This window comes from Schistocerca piceifrons, chromosome 1 (genome assembly GCF_021461385.2).
Source record: "Schistocerca piceifrons isolate TAMUIC-IGC-003096 chromosome 1, iqSchPice1.1, whole genome shotgun sequence".
NCBI classification, from domain to species: domain Eukaryota; kingdom Metazoa; phylum Arthropoda; class Insecta; order Orthoptera; family Acrididae; genus Schistocerca; species Schistocerca piceifrons.
The window spans coordinates 1,214,808,042-1,214,834,319 of NC_060138.1; the positions used below are offsets into that span (position 1 = coordinate 1,214,808,042).

At 40.1% G+C, this 26,278-nt stretch overlaps 1 protein-coding gene across 1 annotated transcript in view; it reads left to right on the top strand.

The window, feature by feature from the left end:
• LOC124779497 (maternal embryonic leucine zipper kinase-like) overlaps positions 1-26,278 on the top strand; it is a 421,515-nt gene that overhangs the window by 33,992 nt on the left and 361,245 nt on the right. The window contains exons 3-4 of the mRNA XM_047253715.1: positions 23,326-23,476; positions 23,744-24,007. Of these exons, the coding sequence (XP_047109671.1) occupies positions 23,326-23,476; positions 23,744-24,007 (415 nt within the window). The remainder of the gene's footprint in view (positions 1-23,325; positions 23,477-23,743; positions 24,008-26,278) is intronic.

Here is a 26,278-nt window from a genome sequence, read left to right on the forward strand (position 1 = left end):
CTGTCTTACACCGCAGGGTTTTATGGCTTTGGGAGGTGGAATGGCATAACAGCACGCACAACAAACTGCGTGTCATTAAGGAGACTATGAATGTGTGGAAGTCTTCCATGCAGGCCTCTGGCAGTGAATCAGTTGTCCTCTGCCGCCTCCGCATTGGCCATATGTGGCTAATGCACGATTACCTACTCCGTCGCGAGGACCCACCTCAGTATCGCCGTGGATCCCAAATGACAGTCGTCCACCTCTTGCTGAACTGCCCACTTTCAGCAGTTCTGCGGCAGACTTTTACCTTTCCCAGCACCCTGCCTTTGGTGTTGGGCGACAATTCCTCCACAGCAGCTTTAGTTTTACGTTTTATCTATGGGAGTGTGTTTTATACTAGGTTTTAGGGAATGTCCTTTGTCCTTCTGTGTCCTCCATCCCAGTACTTTTAGGGTGGAGGTTTTAATGTGTTGCAGAATGGCTGGCTTTCCCTTTTTCTTCTCATGGTTGGCCAGCCACTGTAATCTCCTTTCATATTTTACTCTCTTCTGTTTATAGCATCTCTCTGTTGTTTTCTTGTCCTCTTTTGTTCCTTTTAGTGTTCGTTGTCTTCCCTTCGTTCTTGTGGCTTTTCATTTCATTCCGTTTTGTGTTATATGTTTTGTCAGTTTTATTCGCACACTTGTGGCATTGTTTTAGTAGTAACAAGGGACTGATGACCACGTAGTTTGGTTCCTTCTCCTGCCTTTAAACCAACCAACCAACTAATTAATTTCTGGTAGTTCTTACAAAGTGAATCAAGAGCCCTCTCCAGCTTGAGCAGAAATGCTCTGAAGTCAGAGTTAGGGGACCTATAAACAACAACAATTAGAAGTTTAGTTTCATTAAATTCAACTGCCCCTGCACAACATTCAAATAGCTGTTCAGTGCAGTGCTGTGATAGGTCTATGGACTCAAAAGGAATACCGTTTTTTTATGTACATAGCCGCTCAACCACATCTAGGCGTGAACAATACTTGGTGCATGCTGAGACTGATAGTGACACTTTTATTGCAGCGAAAGCATTGTGGTTCACCTCCCTCCCCCTTAGCCCCCCCCCCTCCTCCTGAAGACATTGAAGACAAATTTGGTAGAGTAGAGTCTCTGGGAAAAATGTTAATTGATTAGTTATTAACTAAAACTTCCTCTGCTGCCCAATCTGCAGCTCTTCAAGCATGCGATTGTCTACGTGAGACACCTCTGACCATTTCCCCACTCAAAATTTGAATATGTTTTAAGAAATCATCTTCCACAAAGATCTTATGCTCCAAACAGATGTGGAGCTCTGGACTACATATTATCAGACATTTACAAAAAGGGCCCAAGGGTAGTCATACAGATAAAGGCACCTTTATCTTAGCGTTTGAAGGTCATGGTGTACCGATGTGATGTGAAACCGTATGTGCCACCACTTGTGAGGTGCTTCAGACATTTACGCTTTGGGCATATGTCATCACACTGCGTGGTGGACCCAAGCTGCGGCAACTATGGACAATCACTCAACTAAGGTAGTCCTTGTGAACATACACCTTTGTGAGTAACTGTGCAGATCACCATCCTCCAAGTTAGCAGTTTGCTGAGTTTCAAGAAAGAACAGAACATCCAGGAATACAGATCCATTGACCATCTGTCATATGCCGGTGGAAGAAATATGACCACGTACATCCTGTAGACATGATGATCAGTTATGGTGTATTGATGAGATTCACGGAAGACATCTCAGCCGCGATCACCCACACTGGAACTGCTGTTCTCCTTTCTACAGGTGCCCAAGTCCCCCCCCCCCCCCCCCCCTCCCCCCATCTCCTCTGTTGGTCAGTGCTGTGGTGGCCAAAAGACATTGCAATAGAAGTTCTGGATCGCTGATGAGCCCTGCAGTGATTCATACAACATTCTTTGCAGAACAACCTTGTCACTTTTAGCGACTTCATGCTACAGCTTGCTGTATAATCTAATGCAGTAAGAATGAATGCTGGGAGTTCTATGTATCCGCCCTGAGGATGTATGCGTCTCCATCTTAGCTTTAGGCCAAGCTCCATGGTCTTACAGGCCACCAATGATCTACAGCTGTTCCCGGTCTTGTCCTACGGGGTAGTATTGGTACCAATTCATCAGTTCTTGCAGAACACCTTGTAACCCATTCTGTAACAGCATCGGCATCCTCTTCCTATCTGACTACTTTTCTACCACAGGAGTGACAAGCTGAGGACATCCCCACATATCCTATAATGAACTCTTCGCTGACTGGGAACTGCTTCAGGCTCTTGCCTCGTCCCGTGACACAGCCCCAGAATCTGATACAATTCACAATCAGATGATCCAATACCTGAATGTTCCTGAAAGGCAACATCTCTTCAGGGTGCCTCTCTCCAGGATACCTTCCCCTTGCAATGGCAAGCTAATGTAGTTGTCCCAGTCCTTAAGCCAAGCAAGAACCCAACCTCTCTTGACATTTACCAGCCAATTAGCCAGACGAATGTACCCAGTAAGCTGCTTGAAAGCATGGTTGCCTGCAGATTACACCGAGTTCTCAAATTCCGGGGGCCTGTTGTCCCTCTATCAGTGTGGTTTCCGGGAGGGATGATCCACAGCTGACCATCTGCTCAGGTTGAAAGCAGCAATCTGAAATGCTTTTACTAAACACCAACACTTTATCACAGACTTTTCTGACCTGCATAAGGCATATGATACTGTTTGGCCTCATTATATTTTATGTACCCTCCATGCCTGGGGCCTCCTACCAATTTTTGTTTTTCAGTTTTTTATCCCGCCAGTTGTTCCTGTTAGTCAGCACTTCACTGAGCCCCTTGTGGGTACAAGTGTCCCTAGGGCTTTGTGTTGAGTCTCTTCCTTACCACCAATTGGCTAATGACCTCCGGTGGGCCACTGGTCAGCATTTGCTACAGCTCCCACTCGGTAACACCTGCTGAATGCCAGCTGCAGTGTGCCTTATAGTGGGCCTCTTTATGGGCTCTTTCCTGTGGTTTCCACTTCTCTTCTAAAAAATGTGGGTCATGCATTTCTGTCATCATACCACGGTCCATCCTGACCCCAAACTCTACTTAGGTACCCACCACTTTGACATTGTAGCACTGAACCATTTCATGCTCTGCCCCATATTCATTACCTGAAGACGAGCTGTATGTGGAAGATTACTGCTCTCAGCTTTCTTGCACACACATCTTAGGGTGCAGATCGTCTTGAAGAAGTGGGGTGGTTGGGGATGGGGTGTCTCCCAGTGCATTCTAGGTGTGTGGGTTCCCAGATCTTACCTCCTTGACCAGACTGTTCTTCCATCTGTTTTACTCTGTTTTAAAAGCTTTTAGATTCAATTTACCTCCTAGCTGCTGCACCCTATTTTCTCTTGAATAGAGGGTGCTTTTGAATGTAACGTATCAGTCATGAGGGTTGTAGGTGGGACATTACCTGTCTCATGCAGAGCCCTGGGGATACCTATTTGTTGACTACCTTATTTCCTTCATCCTGCTTTTATTATTGATGATACAAAAGATGTCCATTATGTTTTAACCTTCTTGCGTTTACTGTTACGAATCTTCTGACTAGACTTTCTGGGCACACCACTGTTTTTGGATCGAGGGACTGAGGATCTTGTTGTTGGCTCTATAATTTAAGAAGTCTTTGAGCCACTCTCTTATCTGTGGACCTATTCCATATGCTCATATCCTCTTTAACAGCTACCAGTATGGCACCATGTCAAACACTTTCCGAAAATATAGGAATATGGAATCTATCTGTTGCCCTTCATCAGTAGTTCCCAGTGTATCGTGCGACAAAAGGGCAAGCTGAGTTTTACACGAGTGATGCTTTTAATACTATACTGATTCATGGATACAAGTTTCTCGGTCTCAAGAAAATTTGTTATATTTCAACTGAGAATATGTTCAAGGACTCTGCAGCAAAGTGATGTTAGGGATATTAGTCTGTAATTTTGCAAGTCTGTTCTTTTGCCTTTCTTATACACAGGAGTCAGCTGCAATTTTTTCCAGTTGCTTGGAACTTTGTGCTGGGCGACAGATTCATGATAAATGCAAGCTAAATAAGGGGCCAATGCTGTAGAATACTCTCTGAAAAATCGAACTGAGTCCTTCCGGACGTGGTGACATTTGTTTCCAACTCCTTCAGTTCTTTCTCTTCGCCAGGGATGCTTATTACTGTGCCGTCCACATGGCAGTCTGTTTGATTGTCAAAAGATTGCATATTTGTACAATTCTCTTCCGTGAACAATTTCTTGAACATGAAATTTAAAACTTTAGCTTTTGTTTCGAAGGTATGATGGTTGTAGTAGTTGCATAATTTGCTCATAGATTTTTTCAGATGTACAGATCTCTACTAACATTTGCTTGTCATTTGCAAGTTCTCTTTTTAACCAAGAGTGCAACAGCCTCTGCTTCCCAAGCAGTTTCCGAATCTTGTTATTAAACTATGGTGGGTCTTTTCTGTTGTTAATCCACCTACTATGCACATTCTGTAGACCTCGATTTACAATATCCTTAAACATTGCCCGTAATTCCTCTATGTCCATGTAGCCGGAACTAAGTGATGTCAATTCACTGTCTAAGTGAGATTCTAACAACTGCTTATCTGCACTCTCTAGTGGGAATCCTGTACTAACTGTCTTTTGTCTTATTTATTAACTTCCAAAACCATAGTTGCTATAATGACATCATGATCGCTAATCCCCATTTCCATTGTGTGTGGCCTGCTGCACTAGCTGCTCAACACAGTGTTCTTAAACAATCACATTTGGCTGTACACTGTTCCAGGAACTAGCAATCATGTCACAAGCCTGCTTCACATTGAAACTATAGGGGTTGCTCACCTTCTTTCAATGTTTCGATCATGTGTTGAACTAAATGCAAATGGTGTTTTGTCTTAAAGTTCTTAATTATCCCTGTATTTAGTGGCTGAAGAATCAAAGTACAGCTTGGGGGGAAGAAGCATAATTCAATGTTCTTCAATGCTGGTACGTTGTTATGCACACTACAATTATCCACCAACAGTGCAGTTTTCTTATTCTTCAGATACATCTCTTTATCAATCAAAAACAGCCACTCACTAAAAATAGTATGTGTCATCCATGCTTTACAATTTGCCTCGTAATTGACTGCAATAAAAGAAATCATATTTACAATATGACTGTAGCAAAACATTACAGCTGAAGCTATACTATACTGTATTAACTTATAAATTAAAGGAAGATAAAATAAAATGCATGTACCCTCTTACCTGGTAAGCACCGTGGGCTTGCTGATCGTCGGATCACCAGTGGTGTCAATTTGTGTGTTGCTGACGTGTTGCTGCAGACAGGAATAGTTAGGCTTCCCTCCTTTACACTTTTCTCCTCCAAAGGCCATCTTCTTCTCTGGGATCAGTTGATAAAACAATCCCATCTCATCTGCAATGTATAAGTTTTCAGGACTGAAGTTTTCTTACAGTTTACACACGGTGTTTTTCCTCGGAAATTTGTATCACTTAAAAGTGATGAATTTTCTTCTCCTGAAATTACTCTAAAAATGATCCCATATCTGTCCTTAAATCTTTGCAACCATCCGTTACTTGCCTTAAAATTAGAACTGCCAAGCAACTTAGCGAAATCTGGGGCTTTTTGCCCCCCATGAATCATGACCTTGCCATTGGTGTGGAGGCTTGCGTGCCTCAGTGATACAGATACCCATACCGTAGGTGCAACCACAATGGGGGGGGGGGGGGGGAGAATCTGTTGAGAGTCCAGACAAACGTGTGCTTCCTGAAGAGGGGCAGCAGCCTTTTCAGTAGGTGCAGAGGCAACAGTCTGGGTGATTGACTGATATGACCTTGTGACACTAACCAAAACGGCCTTGCTGTGCTGGTACTGCGAACGGCTGATAGCAAGGGGAAACTACAGCCGTAATTTTTCCCGAGGGCATGCAGCTTTACTGTATGATTAAATGATGATGGCGTCCTCTTGGGTAAAATATTCTGGAGGTAAAATAGTCCCCCATTCAGATCTCCGGGCGGCGACTACTCAAGAGGACGTCGTTATCAGGAGAAAGAAAACTGACGTTCTACAGATCAGAGTGTGGAATGTCAGATCCCTTAATTGGGCAGGTAGATTAGAAAATTTAAAAAGGGAAATGGATAGGTTAAAGTTAGACATAGTGGGAATTAGTGAAGTTCGGTGGCAAGAGGAACAAGACTTTTGGTCAGGTGAACACAGGGTTATAAATACGAAATCAAATTGGGGTAATGCAGGAGTATGTTTAATAATTAATAAAAAATAGGAATGCGGGTAAGCTATTACAACCAGCATAGTGAATGCATTATCGTGGCCAAGATAGATACGAAGCCCACGCCTACCACAGTAGTACACGTTTATATGCCAACTAGCTCCGCAGATGACGAAGAGATTGATGAAATGTATGCTGAGATAAAAGAAATTATTCAGCTAGTGAAGGGAGACAAAAATTTAATAGTCATGGGTGACTGGAATTCGAAAGTAGGAAAAGGACGAAAAGGAAACATAATAAGTGAATATGGAATGGGGGTAAGGAATGAAAGAGGAAGCCGTCTGGTAGAATTTTGCACAGAGCATAACTTAATCATAGTTAACACTTGGTTCATGAATCATGAAAGAAGGTGGGTAGCTTTGAGAGACGAAATAGTGAGGTAGCAGAGGACCAAGTAGGTGTAAAGGCGAGGGCTAATAGAAATCTTTGGGTCACAGAAGAGACATTGAATTTAATTGATGAAAGGAGAAACTATAAAAATGCAGTAAATGAAGCAGGCTAAAAGGAATACAAACGTCTCAAAAATGAGATCGACAGGAAGATCAGTTTGGATTCCATAGAAATGTTGGAACACTTGAGGCAATACTGACCCAACGACTTATCTTAGAAAATAGAGTAAGGAAAGGCAAACCTACATTTCTAGCATTTGTAGACTTAGAGAAAGCTTTTGACAGAGTTTACTGGAATACTCTTTTTCGAATTCTGAAGGTGGCAGGGGTAAAATACAGGGAGCGAAAGGCTATTTACAATTTGTACAGAAACCAGATGGCAGTTATAAGAATCTATGGGTATGTAAGGGAAGCAGTGATTGGGAAGGGAGTGAGACATTGTTATAGTCTATCCCCGATGTTATTCAATTTGTATATAGAGCAAGCAGTAAAGGAAACAAAAGAAAAATTCGGAGTAGGAATTAAATTCCATGGAGAAGAAATAAAAACTTTGAGGTTCGCCGATGACGTTGTAATTCTGTCAGAGGCAACAAAGGACCTGGAAGAACAGCTGAACGGAATGGACAGTGTCTTGAAAGAAAGATATAAGATGAACATAAACAAAATCAAAATGTGGATAATGGAATGTAGTCAAATTAAATCGGGTGATGCTATGGGAATTAGATTAGGAAATGAGATGCTTAAAGTAGTAAACGAGTTTTGCTATTTGGGGAGCAAAATAACTAATGCTGGTTGAAGTAGAGAGGATATAAAATGTAGACAGGCAATGGCAAGGAAAGCATTTCGGAAGAAGAAGAATTTGTTAACATCAAGTATAGATTTAAGTGTCAGGAAGTCGTTTCTGAAAGTATCTGTATGGAGTGTAGCCATGTTTGGAAATGGAACATGGACGATAAATAGTTTGGACATGAAGAGAATAGAAGCTTTCGAAATGTGGTGCCACAGAAGAATGCTGAAGATTAGATGGGTAGATCACATAACTAATGAGTAGGTATTGAATAGAATTGGTGAGAAGAGAAACTTGTGGCACAACTTAACTAGAAGAAGGGATCAGTTGGTAGGGTATATTCTGAGGCATCAAGGGAACACCAATTTAGTATTGGAGAGCAGCGTGGAGGGTAAAAATCCTAGAGGGAGACAAAGAGATGAATACACTAAACAGATTCAAAATGATGTAGGTTGCAGTAGGTACTTGGAGATGAAGAACCTTGCACAGGATAGAGTAGCATGGAGAGCTTCATCAAACCAGTCTCTGGACTGAAGACCACAACAACAACAACAACTGATGGTATTATTTGTAATCTCAGGCTTTTGAAAACAATGTAGTTTTTTGTTAGGAAATTCTGTGAGCTATAATTTGTCTAAAAAACGAGATTGCATATAAAATATTTGTACAGCCCATTATTGAGTTTTGCTAAAGTGCATATCAGGTCAGACTACCCGGAGACATTGAGTCAATAATAAATTGGGTGATGACAGCAATCAAGACTGGCAAAAAAGTGTAACATAAACATTGAATAATCCTAACTGATGGTTGCTCGAAGAAAGATAGTGTACATACTGCGAGAAACTGCTTAGAGGACTTTAGACACTGTTGCAGGCCAGAAACTATCGATATCCTTCATCCCCTTACATATATATTCCGAAAGATCGTGCAATTAAAGTTGTGTGAATAACAGCTCGCATAAAGGCATGCGAGGAGTCATTCCTCTCACACACTACTGTGAATGGATTGGGAAGAAACTCTAATACAGTGTGCAACAGGAAGCACGTTCTGTCACACACTTCAAGTGGCTCACGAAGTGTTGATTTTGGTGCAGGTGTGGATACTTATTATTAGTAGATTTTCAATTGACTTAGTTGTAAACCAGTATGTGTCTAGTAACAGTAGTAGCTTATGTTCAATTGTAAGCTGCAACTGAAAAAAATGAAATCTAAGAAAAAAATAAAGACTGGAATTAGTAAATTAGATCTCTGGTTCACATGCAAAGGCTACTAGCAGCAGTGACAAAATCATTCTAAATGTAATGCAGGAGAAAATAAGAACTGAATACAAAGCTGCAAAATTTTAACAGACAAAAGCAAAACAGTGGAGAAAGATGGAATGAAAACAGCATAATGGCTTCCTCTCTTTTGCCTACCTTTCATCTCATGGCAGCATTTTCACCCAACATCTTAAACCTCTCAGCGGGTTCCCAACTCTTTTGTGAGTGTATATGTTTTGAGCATGGGGCGTGAGGGTATAGCAGCCTTACTTCCTTTCCTTTGCTGCTCTTTCCCATGGAGGCAACCTTTGATGTCAACCTGGCTATTACCTCAGTTCTGCTTTCCTTTCTTGGAATAGTCTTTCATTCAACACCATTTGGCTGAAGTAATTGGTGGTCATTTTATGGGTTTGACCATTCTTCAAATTTTTCTATAGTGTTGACTGACTGTGGAAGAACAGTGGTTACTGCAAGCAGTGCTAAAGGTTATCCATGCAAATACCTGCGTACACTCTTATTTGCACTTCAGAGCCAATGCGGTAGCCAGTCCAACATGGTTGGGTCATTACGTGCCGTTTTAGTTGTGTTCCCTTACAACACAGGGATAACACTGCTATGCCCGAGATGCTAGCTCCCCGTGCATGCCAAGGAATAGATGTGAGTCTTCCTGGGGGCTCCTGGCAACAGCCATCATGCTAGATGGCTTTTGCTGTGGCTGGGTGGCACGTGGGTGGATTACATGACATCAAAACAATGGCAATTGTGATCTGGCCATCTGATCAGAGATGTATAGAAATTTCAATGTGAATAGCTATAACCGTACTGCTTTCCCCATCCTGGATACCCTGTGAGAAGAGGGACAAGCCAGATGTCTAGAAGCAAAACAATTTGTATATACTTAGTGTGTACTCGAACTTGTAGGGATACTTTCATTGTGATGAAGCCATTACTTTTCATGGAACATTTTGAAGATAAATTTAGAGAAGTTCAACTGTTAGGAAGGATGTACAATGCAAGGCTATTGATTAAAGCCTCTTCTGCTGCACAATCTACAGTTCTTCAGACATGTGAATGTATGGGTAACATAACAGTAACCATTGCCTTACCCAAGACTTCTGATATGTTGTAAGGAATAATTTTCCACCAAAACCTTAAACCCCAAACGGACAAGGAGCTACAGGCTAATTTCGAGTGGCGAGGCAAACATTTGATCCGATGTGCCCAATAAGGTCCTAATATTAACAGAATAGGTACTGGTGCCTTTATCTTAGCCTTTGAAGGGAATGTTCTCTTGGAGAAAGTAAAGGTCATAGCGTATAGGTGTGATGTGAGACTTTATGTACTACCACCAATGCCTACACTTTGGGCATACGTCATTCTGCATCGTGGCATTCTCAAAGTGCAGAAACTGTGGTTGATTACTCCTTGTAAACAGCCACCCACCTTTTTTCATCATTTGCAAGGAACACAGTGCCCCAACTTCACTGATTTGCCCGATTTTCAAAAAATAAAATAAAATACAGGTATGTAAATCTATTGGCCGCCTGTCGTACACTGAGGCACGTGAAAAATATTAATGCCTACATCCTGTTGACATGACATCCACTTATGTGAAAGTCATAACCATCACTTCCACAACCTCAATTTTTTTTAAGCCAATTCTCCCACTGCCCTCCCCTCTTGTGCTTCCTGTCGCACTGTCTTCAGGAACCACTTTTGCACTTATATGGAGGAGCAGCAGCTTTCTCCTCTGGTGTCCAAAGGTGACAGAGTTCACTCTCGCTACAACTTTCCCTGGAAACTCACTGATGAGAAGCCTGATGACAGCCAATGATATTCATCTCTCCCCATGCCCCATGCTTATTGCTGGTAAGACTGACTCGGCATACTGAAAAGTCTGTACAACCTTCAGTGAAATTAAAAGTAAGGGCGGTAACTTTAAGAATGTGATGGGAGTTCCTAAGTTAAACACAGAGGAGAGAATGGATTGATAGGAAGAGTACATTGAAAACCTTTGTGATGGGAGAACTTTTCTGGTGACAAGATAGAAGAAACTGGAGTCAACAAGGAAGACATCAGGGATCCAGTACTAGATTCGAAATTTAAGAGAGAAGACTTGAGGTCAAATAAGGCAAAAGGGACCAACAACATTCCATCAGAATTCCTAAAATCTCTCGGACAAATGGCAACCAAACAACTATTCAAACTGTGTGATTGATGATGTACCATCAGACTTTTGGAAAATATAATACACAGAATTCTGAAAATAGCAAAGGCACGATCAGCATAACATCTCATGCGTCCAAACTGGAGTACAGAATAGTACAGTGTACAGGACATTGGAAAATAAACTTAAGGGTCTGTTAGATGACGACCAGCTTGGCTTTATGACAGGTAAAGACACCAGAGAGGCAGTTCTGACTTTGTACCTTATAACGGAAGCAAGAATGTAGGAAAACAAAGATATACTTGTAGAATTTGTCAATCTAGAAAAAGCATTCAACAATGTGAAAATGTGCAAGATATTTGAAATTGTGAGAAAAATGGAGTAAACTATAGGAAAAGATAAGCGATGTACAATGTGTACAAGAACCAAGAGAGGGCGATAAGACTGGAAGATCAAGAACAAAGTGCTTGGATTAAAAAGCATGTAGACAGGGATGCAATTTTTTCCCCATACTGGTCAATCTATACATCGGAGAAGCAGTGACGGAAATAAAAGAGAGTTTCAAGAGAGGGATTAAAATTGGCGTTGCTATTGACAGTGAAAATGAAGAAGAATGACATGATCTGTTGAATGGAATGAACTGTCGATTGCGTACAGAATGTGGATTGAGAATAAACTGGAAAAAGACAAAACGAGAAGTAGCAAAAATGAGAATAGTGAGAAACTGTAATATAACATGGCAAACATGTTTTTGTGGGTGAAGTTTGGGATGTTTATCGTTGTTTAATACAAGAAAAATGATGATTAATATAGTGCGTCATATTACGGATATCCTTCACCAATAAAGTAATACGTATCTTGTGTAATCCGGGATGCTGCTTCTTAATGCTGCAATAGGTTCATCTTGATGTTACTGCATTGCCTCAAGGGAATCATGAAATGGTAGAAATAAGTTTCAGTACTACTTGTTCACAAAGAATTTTATTCTGCACGCTAGATGTTTGGTGGCGAATATACAGTGTCTGACTACATGCTGTTGAAACAGAATTTGTTCCAAGACTGACCTATGCAGGTGTGCAAATTGCCTCTATTTGTGGGGTTTTAAACAATCTGTCATTGTACATATTGAACGTTGGATTTATACGATTAAAGGTTTTTACATACATCTTCCCAAATTACATAGAAATTTACATGAAATAATAGTGAATAATTTCATACAAAGATAGGAAAGAATTTGTTTCTATTAAGACTATAAATTACATGTTTTATTGTGATTCTTGAGTTTCTCCCGGCGTATTTGATAATCAAAATATCCATGGGTATGCTGCCGGTCTATAGTGTCCAACGGGCACAATATTTCGGCGATCAAACATGTCGCCATCATGATACCCGTGGATATTTTGATTACATGTTTTATTGTTGCAACAGTGTATTTTGTTAATTTGCATACATTACTTTACTGACTTAAAAGAATATAGTCATATCCTTTTCAGGTGAACAGAGCAATTACTTTCATTGAATAAAAGGGCTAGATTCAATTAATTAAATTTTGTATGAGTAAAATTTTACATTTCTATATGGTCATAAGTACAGGTCTGTTAACTAACACCAATTAAAACATGAATATGCTTAATTCTGACTGAAAAATCATGATGTCATATTTCTATTAGGAATACAAATAGGTTTTTCTTTATCTAACAGCATAAAAATAGCTCTCTCTTGATGACTACAAATATCGGAACTTTAATCATTAATTACTCCTTAATTACAGTAGCAAATTTTATTCCTACCATGTGCCTGTAGTTTGCATTGTGTGTAAATTATGATGGTACAGTAGTTTTTAATCCAACATGTTTCCTTCATTCTATATACTGGTGAGGCCCAATGTAAACAACGTCAAAACACTAGTTTAAATTGGTGTAAATTACTAAATTACTAATATTCCATATATGCCCTCTGCGGGAGAGTGGAGACGAGATTGGAATAGGATACAGGATCCCAAAAGGTATTGTGGTATTACAAAACTTAAAATTAGTTGGCACGAAATAGGAGTTAAGGAATTCTGCTACCTTGAAAGCAAAATAATCCATGGTGGAGACAACTTGCACAGCCTTGTTGATACAATCTGACAGCGGGCGAAGGTAACTGCAGAGGCTTACAACTGCCAGTTGGCTCTCCAAAGCATCTAATGTCATAGTTGGTCCATCTAGCAAGGAAGCAACAGGATCACCAAAAATGGCCACTGTCACATAGATCACTGAATGATCACATTATAGGTGTCCAAATTAGGCGTAAAGGAGCCAAGAGGAATTGTCACGCCACAGGATCACTGCCTGTCCCGACAGGGTGGAACCAGATCAGTGAGCATTGGTTCAGAATCTGTCATTGTGAGGGGATCTGGTGCCTCTAGGGTCACTGGAGTAGTCTTGTCCCAATTCTTCTCCTCCCCTCATCCTCCTTCACAACATTTTATGGCCAGGATTCTTGGGAAGGCCTACCTTTACATACTGAATTAACTATTTGGTATCCTCATACTTTCTCTCTCTCTTTATCATGTGACTGCAATGTTGGCATGTGCATCTGAAGTATTGTCGTCAGCATTTGGCTGCTGTTGAATCTGATGAGAACAATCCTATCCCTGAAAAGTTCACAGTGGCTCATGTTCTGCCCCACTTTCCTATTCATGACAAATCTTATTTCTGTTATGCTGTTTGCTGCTACTGGTGCTATTACCCTAGATTCGCCTGAGCAGAAATCCTGATCTTCTTTATATTTCATGTCTTTGACTCCCACTATATCTAGGTTAATCCTCTGCATTTCCCTTCTAAAATTTTCTAGCTTTCCTGCTATGTTAAGACATGTGACATTTCATGGCATGACATACAGAACGTTATCTCTTTGTCAGTGATTCCATCTTTTTCTCATGGTCACCACCTACTTGGCAGTCCAATATTTTGCCAGTGGAGAGATCATCATGACACTTTGTTTCAATTACAGACCACATGTCCTGTGAGTAAACATCATGTGTTTTTACAGCAGTAATTTCAATTACCTTCTGTTTCCTCAGGCCGCCAATCATTGCTGATCCATCCATCTCTTTGATTTGGTTCCCACCCAAAAGCAAGAGTGTCCTGGACCTCTGTCTGCTCCTCTGCCCTCTTTGACAAGGTTGTTGGCAGAGCAAAAGTGATTCCTTATGTCAGAAGTCTTCTTCGCAATTGCTGATGATTTTTATTCCAAAGTTAAGCAATGGTTGGATTCGAACCGGGGACCCATGCCTTTTTGATTACTGTTCAAATCCAACATCTCTCAACAGCTACCAACTGATTAGCCTCACCAATGTGCTCTGCAAAGTCGTTGAAAAGATGTTTGCCTGCAGATTATACTGGGTTCTTGAGTCTGGGTGCCTTTTGTGCCCTTATCAGTGTGGTTTCCAGGAGGGACGATCTGCTGCTGACCATCTGGCTAGGTTGGAAACTGCAGTCCTACAGATTTTTTCTAAATGACAGCACCTTCATAGCAGCAGTTTGACTTACATAAAGCATACGACACCACTTGGTGCTATAACATTTCCTTACCCTCATGACTGGGGCCTTAGAGGCTTCCTCTCAATTTTTGTCAGTTTTTGTCCCACCATTGTTCCATGTACAAGTTGGTATTTCACTGAGGTAGCCAGAGGACCAAGAGAATGGTGTGCCACTGGACTCTGTCACAAGTGTTATGCTCTTCCTCCTTGCTGTCAATGGGCTAGTGACCATGGGCCGCAGTCACCCCTGTACTTTATAGCAATGACTAGTGAGTGAATAACCTCAGCTGAATGCCAGCTCCAAGGTGCCATCTGATGGGCTCCAGGATGGACTCTTTCCCATGGTTTCCAGTTCTCTCCTGCAAAAATGCGAGTTGTGCATTTCTGCCATCGTAGCGAGGTCCATCCTAATCCAAAACTCTGCTAGGGTACCCAGTACTTGAAAGTTGTTGTACAGTCATGTTTTGTTGGGTCTTCTTGCTCTTATTTAGTGCTTATATCTGACAGGTTTCAACTACAGGCTCACCATCGTGTCCTATTCTGAGCATCTTCCATATGTTAATATGTTTGTCCTCTTCTAATGTCATCCACCATTCCAATTCTCCTCCGTCTCACCCTTTCATTCCTTCCACTTTTTATTCTATATTCTTTATTGCAGACATTTTCTACACAGTGTATGTCCCAGCCCAAGGTTTCCTCCTCTTTCTGATCACCTCCAGTAATCTTCTTTCCTCCCCTATTTACTTCATTACTACCTCATTCTTAAGTCTTGTCAGTCCACTACACATTGAGCATTCTTCTCCATAGACACATTTCAAAACTTCCTAAACATCTTTCTTTTTAACTGCCCATGATTCACTGCCGTATAACACTACACTCCAGACAACATTTAGCAATTATTTTCTTCAAATGTTGAATGGTGGGTGCTCTTTCATGCCTTGACTACATTGGAGCAGGACTGGGATGACATCTGTCACATGCAGAGCCATGGGGACATCCACCTGCTGCCTTACCTATTTCTCTCCTTTTGTTTTCATTACTCGTGGCCCAACTGATGCCCATTACATTTTTAGCCTTCTCACATTTAATTAACTGAATCTGATAATTAGAGAACATTCTTTGATCTGTAACCACCTTCACTCTTCATCAATATGGCAGTGGTCAGATTTGGGGGGGGGGGGGGCTTTTCTTGCCATTGGATGAGCCATGGGAGAGGCCTCGTGTGCTCTGACCTACATACTGACCCAATCTATACACGTTCCCATAAATTGTTTCTCAGCTCTGGAATCAGTATTGTCTTCAGTACCTTGGTCTTACCCCACCTACATAGTTTGCAGTTGTCACTAAATCCAGTTAACTTTCCCTGGATTGAGAGACTGATGACGCTGCTGTTTAGTCCCTTAACCACCAGTCAGTCAACCAACCAATCAAGCCAACATCCAGAATTGTTTGTTGGATATATTCGAATCTCTTATATATAAACTATCTTACGATAGACTGGGGACAATTGCTATTACTATTTTTTTAATAAATAGTGTGAACAAAATCTTCACTTACATTTGCAGGTTTTGAATTCTTTGTTATTGATTTCAGTGCTATACTGTAACCCAAAGTACAGAAGTGAACACATTTTTTGTTCCACCTGTACATAAATGCAATTAATAAAACTATCTATGATTATTCATAAAGCCAATCATACAATAATTCAAGTAAATTAAAAAAAAAATCATGTTTCATATGTATCGTATAATAAGCAAAGTGGTAAAAACATAAAAAAAGTGGAAGCTACAAATTAGTGTCAACCAGTAAGCCCGCACCCCCAGTTCTTTAAAGAATCTAATTCCCATGTATAAAACTGTTTCAAACGTCTGATTACTTTACAAATGAGTTAATGTGTTAAATATTTCTGTTAAGCACGTAAGAAAGAAAAACACCTTAGAAAAGGCTCGAAACTGTGTGTAAAGTTTACTGGAAGCCACTAAGTGCTCTCATTCTGAAATACTTGATGAATATAGTCTGGGTAATTTGCATCTCAAGAAATACACACAGCTTGTAATTGTTTTGCTTGACCTATCAGGAGTGTCATAAAATGCTAAATGGATCCTTCTATCACCCACCAGACTCATCTCCTGATGTAACCGAAAACTTTAGAGAAAACCTCAGTTCACTTGTAACGTAAGTTTCCCAATCATACTGTAATTCGGTGGAGACTTTAAGAATCTGATAATCAATTGGCAAAATTACTGTTTTTTTAGTGATGGACGTGGTAAGACTACCTGTGAAACATTACTAAATGCCTTCTCAGAGAGCTACCTAGAACAGATAGATAGGGTCCCCATTCATGGTGGAAACATATTGGATCTAATGGCCATAAATACACGTGACCTCATTGAGACACCCACATCGAAACTGGTATCAGTGACGATGCGGTTGTGGTAACAATGATTACCAAAGTACAAAGGACAAATAAAACAAGCAGAAAGATATATTTGTTGATTACACTGGATAAAAAAATAGATAGCGTCATACCTCAGTGAGGTACTTGGAACTTCATGCGCAGGGCAGGAGCTTGTAAAGGAACTATGGTGCAAGTCTAAAAGCGTAGTTGACCATGCAATGGATAGATGTGTACTCAGTAGAACAGTTCGTAATGAGATTACTGCACAACAAATGTAAAACAAATGGTAGGGCTACTGATAGCGAGATGCAGAATGAAACGCGTTTGGCGGTCAGGTGAGTGATGGATGCATAATGCCTTCAGTGACCACCATAGCAGAATATTGTCAAGTGATCTTTCACAGAACCCAAAGAAATTCTGGTTGTATACAAAGGCTGTTAGCGGCACCAAAATTAGCATCCAGTCTGTAGCAAATGATATAGGAACTGAAATGAGGATAGTAAAGCAAAACCTGAAATGCGTAACTGCAATTTCAAATAATCCTTTATAAAGGGAAAACTCAGGTGAATTTAATCCTTGTGCCACTGAAAAGATGAATGAAATAAGTATTAGTGTTAGTGGTGTTGAGATACAGATGAAATCATTAAAATTGAACAAAGCCCCAGGCCCCGATGGAATCACTGTCAGATTCTGTACTGAACCTGCAGCTGAGTTAGCCCCTCTTCTAACTATGATGTCTCATGGATCCCTGGAATAAAAAACCGTGCCCAATTCTTAGAAAAAGGCACAGGTCACACATGTCTACAAGAAGGGTAGTAGAAGTGATCCACAAAACTGTCCAATATCCTTGACATCAATTTGTTGCAGAATCTTAGAACATATTCTGAGCTCAAACATAATGAGGTATCTAGGGCAGAATAACCTCCTCAATGCCCACCAGCATGGATTTCGAAAAAATTGGTCATGTGAAATCCAATGCGCACTTTTCTAGCATGACATAGTGTGAAGGCTTTGAATCAAGGCAACCAGGTAGATGCAGTATTTCTTGATTTCCGAAATGCATTTGACTCAGTACTGCACCTATGCTTATTGTCAAAAGTACAACCATATGGGGTATCAAGTGAAATTTGTGAGTGGATTGAGCACTTTTGGTAGGGAGGACACAGCATATTATCTTGGATGGAGAGTCGTCAGATGTAGAAGTGACTTTGAGTGTACCACAGGGAACTGTGTTGGGATGCTTGCTGTTCATGTTGTATATTAATGACTTTGCAGACAATATTAATAGAATCAGGCTTTCTGCAGATGACACAGTTGTCTATAATAAAGTACTATCTGAAAGAAGCTGCATAAATTTTCAGTCAGGTCTTGATAAGATTTCAACATGGTGCAGAGATTGGCAGCTTGATCTAAATGTTCAGAAATGTAAAGTTTTGCACTTCACAAAACAAAAAAACATAGTACCCTGTGTCTGTAGTATCAGTAAGTCCCTCTTGGAATTGGTCAACTCATACAAATACTTGGGTGTAACACCTTGTATAGATATGAAATGGAATGATCACATAGGTTCAGTTGTGGATAAAGCAGGTGGTGGACTTTGGTTTATTGGTGGAATACTGGGAAAGTGCAATCAATCTAAAAGAGAGATTGCTTAAAAATCACTCATGCAACCACTTCTGGAATATTGCTGAAGTGTGTGCAACTATAACAGATAGGATTAACAGTGGATATTGAATGTATACAGAGAAGGGCAGCACAAGTGGTCACGGGATTGTTTAATGGGAGATGAAGGAACTGAATTGGAAGGCTCTTGAAGGTAGACGTAAACTATCTTGAGGAAGTCAAGGTTCAAGAACTGCCTTTAAATGATTATGCTAGGGATATACAGCAACCCCCTGCATAGAAATCATGAGAATAAGATTAAAATAATTACTGCACACAGAGAGACAGTCAAACATTCATTTTTCCCATGATCTATACGTGAATGGAACAGAAAGAAACCCTAATAACTGATACAATGGGAAGTAGACTCTGCCATGCACCTCACAGTGGTTTGCGGAGTAATGCTGTAGATGTAGCTTGTTTTAAATCTTTAACATAAGATTATAACTGTTAATGAATTGATTATGACTGTATTTAAAATCTTTAAAGTCAGTCAGTACGAAATATTTAGTCAAAATTTTATTTCCTCTGGAATCTATTAGATTGGCAGCCAACAGGGACTGTGACCCACATTAGCCATTTAGTAACATAGATAATACACTTCATTTATTGATTTGCAGTAAAATCTAATAGTTTTTCGCCCTCTGCCCAATCTTTCTATTCGTGATGAATCCTACTCCTATTATGCCATTTTCTGCTGTTGAGATTCTTCTAACCAGAAAAACTTGTCTTCTTTCCAATTCACTTTGTAGACCCCTTTCTGTATCTAAATTAGATTTTGCATTTCCTTTTCCAGATTTTCTAACTTCCCTGCCACATTCAAAATTTTGACATTCGACTCACAGAATGTTACCATTTTGGTGGTTTTTCTATCTTTTTCATATGGTAATTTCCTCCTGGCCAGTCCCCTCATGGAGATGCAAATGGAGGACTAACCCGTAAGCTTTTCCTAATTGAGAGATATTGTTACACTTTCTCAGTTACAGGCCACATTTCCGTGGATAAGCAATGTGTTGTTAATATAGTGATTTTCATTGCCTTCTGTATCTTCATGCCATTGATTGTTGCTCATTATTCTGCTTTTTGGAACACGGTGGTGCACTATACTCCGGTCTTTTTATGAATATAAGTGAAAACCTGGAAGACCCTTCGAAAGCTTTGATGTTGGTGAGTCAGGTATACTGATTAAAGGCCCAAACAAAGCATGGACAGACAAAGCCAGAGAGTAGTGAAACAGGGTTACAACTTACCAGAAAGCATACACGGGATGAGGCTCCATGTGTGTAGTTCCTACACATCCAGACAGATGACAGTGGTATTGCACCCAGATGTCTCTCACTCTATTGACCCATAGAAAGAATTATTAGCAAATTGCATTTGTTCACTCAGTACTGCCCTATGGCTTAATCTGAGGGGAAATGCAACTAAGGTAAAAAAGTACTTATCCTACAGAAGCATACAGTGAGGACATTAGACAAAGTTGATTGCTGAACATCAGGAACCATGGGATTCGTAGACATGCTTGTCAATACATTTACTCCCTAATGGTATCTATCTTAAAAAATAAGATTGAATTTAAGATGAATTGTAGAAGTCACTACCACAATACCGGAAGTGACAATAATATTGAAATAAACATTCCAGGAATAGAAGAGACCGAATAGCAGAAGTGTCGAGTAGTCTACAGGTGCACACTAAAGAGAAAGGAAACTTGCTAGCTTTCAGGAGAAATCCTTTGTCAAGCTACAGTGCATGGGTGCAAGATCGCGCTCTCTCTCTCTCTCTCTCTCTCTCTCTCTCTCTCTCACACACACACACACACACACACACACACACACACACACACACGTCTGTTTGGTGAGTGGTCTCTTTTACTCCTGTAGTATATGCATTTTGCCAGAACTTTTCCTTGTTGTATTAACCCTCGAACTTCTTATAACATGAGTGGGTGTGCAGTGTACAGTGTAGACATTTAAAGAACAGCTGTTTTTATGTTAGCTAGGTAAACAGGTATGAGTGAAATCGCAGTTTGCTCTCAGTTTAATTAAACACCTATAACGTAAACTTACATGATATGAGGTAATTCTTGTTTAATTAAACAATAATAAAATAAACTTTCATTGTGTCATTCTGTCGTCATGTGCAATTGCCACACCTCAGTAATGGCCCACTTGAAGCATTAAACAGTGCAGTTGCATCAGTCCCAGCCAACCACTTAGTTAGTTGTTAATTATCTTATAGACAGCTGCCTCGTTGTGGGATTGTGCCACTAGCCCAGAATCTTGGTAATTTCCTTGTTTTGATCGTAAATTTTTTCTCACCCAGCTCACTGTTTATTGTATTACTTCTGCTCACTTTGACATATGACAGCAGAACTTACTGTGTTAGCTGAAGCAATAATGAAGAATAGGTACAGGCTCACAACTGTAAAACAACAATGGAATGTTACAGAATAGTGTTATTCATGGTTGATGCACCTTAAGCACAGGCACACCTGCTGTTAATATCCTTTATTATTATGTATCCCTATCTGCACTTCAGAATGGAGTATTATATTGTGCTTCAAATGTCATTAATAGTTAGGCAGTAGACATCAGTCGGGAAACTGGACATCGGCAGTAGTTCAAAAACAATGTAAACATAACTAGTCATATTTGTTTGGTAGTATACAGAAGTACCCTGCAATGGAAGACGTATGTAATGTGATGGTTAGATATTGGATTACAAACGTTGTGAGAAGTGTGAGACCTGAATTTCCCCTGGCCTATACGATGTTCCAATAAATTATGGGAACATAGTAGGGTGATGTCATGACAGCCACTGATATTTTGACAAGTGCACACCCTGTTGTTGTTAAGGCCTTGAAAATAACTGCATGTACACCTATTGAAATATCAACAGTTGACAACAATGACATCCTGTGGCATTCCCATAAGCCGTTATGATTTTATGGTGAAGGTGGCAGGGGGCCCACATAAAACACTCACTACTACTCCATTGACACGATCCACATCTGATATAGGCACTTTTTGCTGTTGATGAACTTGGTGCCAATTTACATAGCTATGCGCAGTGGTTAGACACTGGACTCGCATTCGGGAGGACGACGGTTCAATCCCACGTCCGGCCATCCTGATTTAGGTTTTCCGTGATTTCCTAAATCACTCCAGGCAAATGCCGGGATTGTTCCTCTCAAAGGGCACGGCCGACTTCCTTCCCTAGTCCGATGAGACCGATGACCTCGCTGTCTGGTCTCCTCCCCCAAAAACAACAACAACATAGCTGTTTTTCGATCTGAGTAATTCTTCATTCCCTAACTGTCAGCAATGTAAGAGGGGCGTTATCTTTACAGTATGGATTACAAGAATTATTCTGTATTATGGCATACTGCTAATTTTGAATGTAATTTAACAAGCCACTACAACAGCAGTGTTTGACTTCTAGCTTCTGTCTGGTTGTAAACCTGGGGTTGGGCGTTAGAGAGTGCTTCAGCCTAGTGGAGTGTGAAAGTATACAGATTTGTTGTGTTTTGTAACATCATAAGAGGTGCGGCAATAAAATAATGAGACTGATTTTCTTTGCAAGATCTGGCAACCCTGCAGGCTTGTGTAGGCACAATACCTTCGACCTTGGTCTATAAAATGCTTCTAGTCCAAGCGGCACATCGATGCGACTGCAGCCCGCATCTCGTGGTCGTGCGGTAGCGTTCTCGCTTCCCACGCCCGGGTTCCCGGGTTCGATTCCCGGCGGGGTCAGGGATTTTCTCTGCCTCGTGATGGCTGGGTGTTGTGTGATGTCCTTAGGTTAGTTAGGTTTAAGTAGTTCTGAGTTCTAGGGGACTGATGACCATAGATGCGACTGCACAGTCGCGAGTTGTGCTGTAATAACACATGTTTGTGTGTCTCGTCATGGAAATGGAACTGCACTATATTGCGCAACGGCATGACATTTCTTTTTGTGTTGAATTGCGTGAAAATGCGATGACAACTTACAGTAAGCTTCAGAAGGCTTTTGGAGAGGAGGTTATATTAAGAGCTCAAGTTTTTCATTGGCATAAAATATTTAGTGAAGGCAGAATGAATGTTGAAGGTAGACCACAGTGGACGACCATCAACCTCATGGACGGATGTCAACTTGGCCAGGGTGCGTGAACTCGTACGATCTGATCAAAGATTATCCGTGTAAATGATTGCAGAAGAACTGAACATCAATCGAGAAATGGTTCATCTAATAATAACTGAAGATCTTGGTATGAGAAAGATTTGTGCAAAAGTTATGATAATGCGCCATCCCATACTGCTCTGTCAGTAAAGCAATTTTTAACCTCAAAACAAATGTCAGTACTACCACAGCCACCTCTGTCATCAGCTATCGCTCTGTGCGACTTTTTTCTATTTCCAAGAGTCAAAACGGCGGTCAAGGGACACAGTTTTCAAACAACACAAGATGTCCAAAAAGCTGTGACGAGGGTCTTGAAGGATATTACAGAAGATGAATTCCAGCAATGTTACCATCAATGGCAGAAGTGCTGGAAAAAGTGTATGCAATCAGAAGGGAACTACTTTGAAGGAGACAATACTAAACTTGACTAAAATGGTAAGCAAAATTTTTTTTCATATCTGGCTCATTGCTTTATTGTCGCAACTCGTAAGCCCTAATAGCTGTGTACCTCAATCTGAATTATTATTAGGCTTTCAATTATAGGTACTACTTTATTGGAACAGGAAGAAACATTATCTGTCTGTTTTTGTACATTCATCTTTGTGTTATCGTCTGTTCAGCATTTAAGAGTTACCTATGTTTTGTTTTTCCTATCTTGTGTTTGAATAGGATGACCTTCCTAGAGTACGTCAAGAACTGGAAGCGTTGAAGAGGCTTTCACATCATCACATATGTAAACTGTATGAAGTCATTGAAACTGATACTCATATATTCATGGTAATAGAGTACTGTGCTGGTGGTGAACTGTTTGATCACATTGGTGAGTAGCGTAAATCAAAACAGATTATGAACTTCCAGTTAGAATTTCCATTTTGATACTGTTTCTCAAATTATTGTTTAGTCAAAGTAACATAGAAACCTCCTACATGGAATAAGTAATAAGAAAAATAGTCTCCCAAGCTTCCTTGTACCACAGGCAATTCTCACAAGCAACTCACACTCATTGCATATTTTAGTATTCACTCTTTTGTGTTTTGTGTGACTGTATACAATCAGAGAATAACTATGTAAATATTTTCATTTGCAGTGGAACGCAACAGGCTGACTGAGGCAGCGGCTCGCTCTTTCTTCAGGCAGATAATCTCAGCTGTTGCGTACCTGCACGAGCAGGGGTATGCACACAGAGATCTAAAGCCTGAAAATATATTACTTGACAAGAATCAGAACTTGAAACTGATTGATTTTGGACTCTGTGCCAAGCCAGCAGGAGGCCTGGAGTCACACCTCTTAACATCCTGTGGATCTCCAACATATGCAGCACCAGAACTGATTCTGGGCAAGCAGTACCTAGGCAAGTAATGAAACCTGAACTTTTTTAACAGTTATGTAATATGTTTGTAAAATGAGTTGTAATGCTAACTGCCATATGAAAATGTTCGTCTGTAATCCTATAGCAGCATCACTAAATTGTTGTGTCTGTGATTTTAAAAGTGTTGTCTGTGCTTTAATACTGATGTGTGGAAAATAAAAAAATGCAGCTATGTACCCAATTCAAGTTTTCCTCACATAATAGCCGATTTCTTTACTACTTAGGATGACTGAGGAGAGAGCAGGTTTTCCCAAAATATACTCAAATATATTTAGCGGACATGTCTTTTTACACCGCCCTAATGCCCTGTCAGTGTAATTATTAGATTCTGCACTGCTTAGTTCCGTCTCAACAAACACCAGAAGCAGTATCGAAGGTGGTATGCTCTTGCATTCCTCCGACCTTTGAATGGACTTACCCAAATATTGATGGGGGGGGGGGGGGAAGTAGTTTGTGCCATAAGTGTTTTCACTGGCAACACAAGAAAATATCACCTTCAGATGCCAAGTACCAACCAGTTGTTTTATTTCCTTCTAATTTATAGATTTTCTCAATTGAATACTATTGTCTATTTTATTTCTGTAGATGAATGTTACATTGTGTAAAGCACCAACAAGATTTTCTGTTCTCTCTGTCACCTCCTTGGTAGATGTTGCCTTGAAGCTGAAAGTCTTCCTGAATATTTTATGGTATTTACTACTAGCACTTGTGATCAGATTGGCACTCACAAATAACTAAACGATACATTGGCAGAAACACATGAATTGCAAAGCTGTTAAAACACACATTAATGACGCACAGTCAAGTAATCGAAGATAGTCCTCACAAGTCACTGAACAAAGTGATTGTGGCACAAAACAATGCCCACATTTTCATTTTCAGAAATGTCGCAGGCGGTGTTCACTCATTAATTAGTCGCAATGTTCAACAATACCTTGTTTGCGTGACAGTGACAGCCAGTGCCTCCTACCAGTCACGACAAAATTCAGTCGAAATGTTCATTAACTTGAATTAATTACAAACACAATTTGAAAGTTATTAGACATGAATGTTACTTGGTTTTTGTGGGTGCAGGTGTACATATTTCTGTGAGCAAACTGTGCATACCGGTAGCTGTAGCAAGAGCAAAAACCGGGAGTGTAGATATTACAGGTTTATTAACCTGACAGGGATTGGGCACGACCTCTCCCCGCATTGAGTGAGATCAGACTATTTAAAAACTGCTGTATAAATTGTTATTTCAGAAATTATACAATCATTTAATAAACAGCTATACAAAATACCGCTATGCAGGAATGGCTATAAGTATTGACAAAATTTTGGTCTACACTAAATGTTGTGATCTAGGAATTTAGAAAATTTTACTGGTTCACTTTTTGCATTCGCAATAAGGTTACCCGACTCATGAGTACTGCTGCCATATTAAAAAAAAATTATTTGGTGTAATGGAAAATTATTTAAAAAAATTAATTGATGGCTTAATTAGTAAAGAGTGTCATCTGACTCAGAAACAAATAGAACAACAAAAGCACAGTGAAAAAAAATCAGTACCTAACAAGCCCAAGGATAAAATTGGCAACATAAATTTTGACATAATGGAATTTTCAATGTGTAGTTTCATACAAAATAAAATATTACTGTGAAGCTGGGCTGCCAGTCTCTTTAATAAGTGTGTATTAGCTCACATCATGTTGGCAAAGTTGTATGATAGTAAGAATTTCAATTACCAATAGTTTCTCCTTAATGCGGCTTAAGTGATAACTAATTATCTTGTTAGACTTGGTACATTTAACAGTATGATATTTAGCATAATTACTAGTAAGAGAATTTATTAATCAATGTCACTCCACACATGCAGCTATACAGTCAGATGCTGATCAACAGCTGACTGACTTAAAATCAGATGCACAGCAGTTGTGTACAGATACACTGACAAGTATTACACAGCCATCATCAAATTTCCATGCAATCTTAATTTATAATAATAAACATTAAGGAAAGCAAAATTTTGTCAATAAACAATGATAATGATTATGATTAATAATAATAAGCCAACATTGCTGTGCCGGAACGAGAGGCTATCCGCGCACTGAGGGATGATGCTGACTCCATGGTCCTCCCAGCAGACAAGGGCAATGCGACGATGCTGATTGGCACAGTCAACTACCAACAGAAAATCTGCTCTTTGCTGAAGACCCAGCCTACAGGAAACTTAACAAGGACGCTACCCGACGATGACCAGGAAAACTGTGG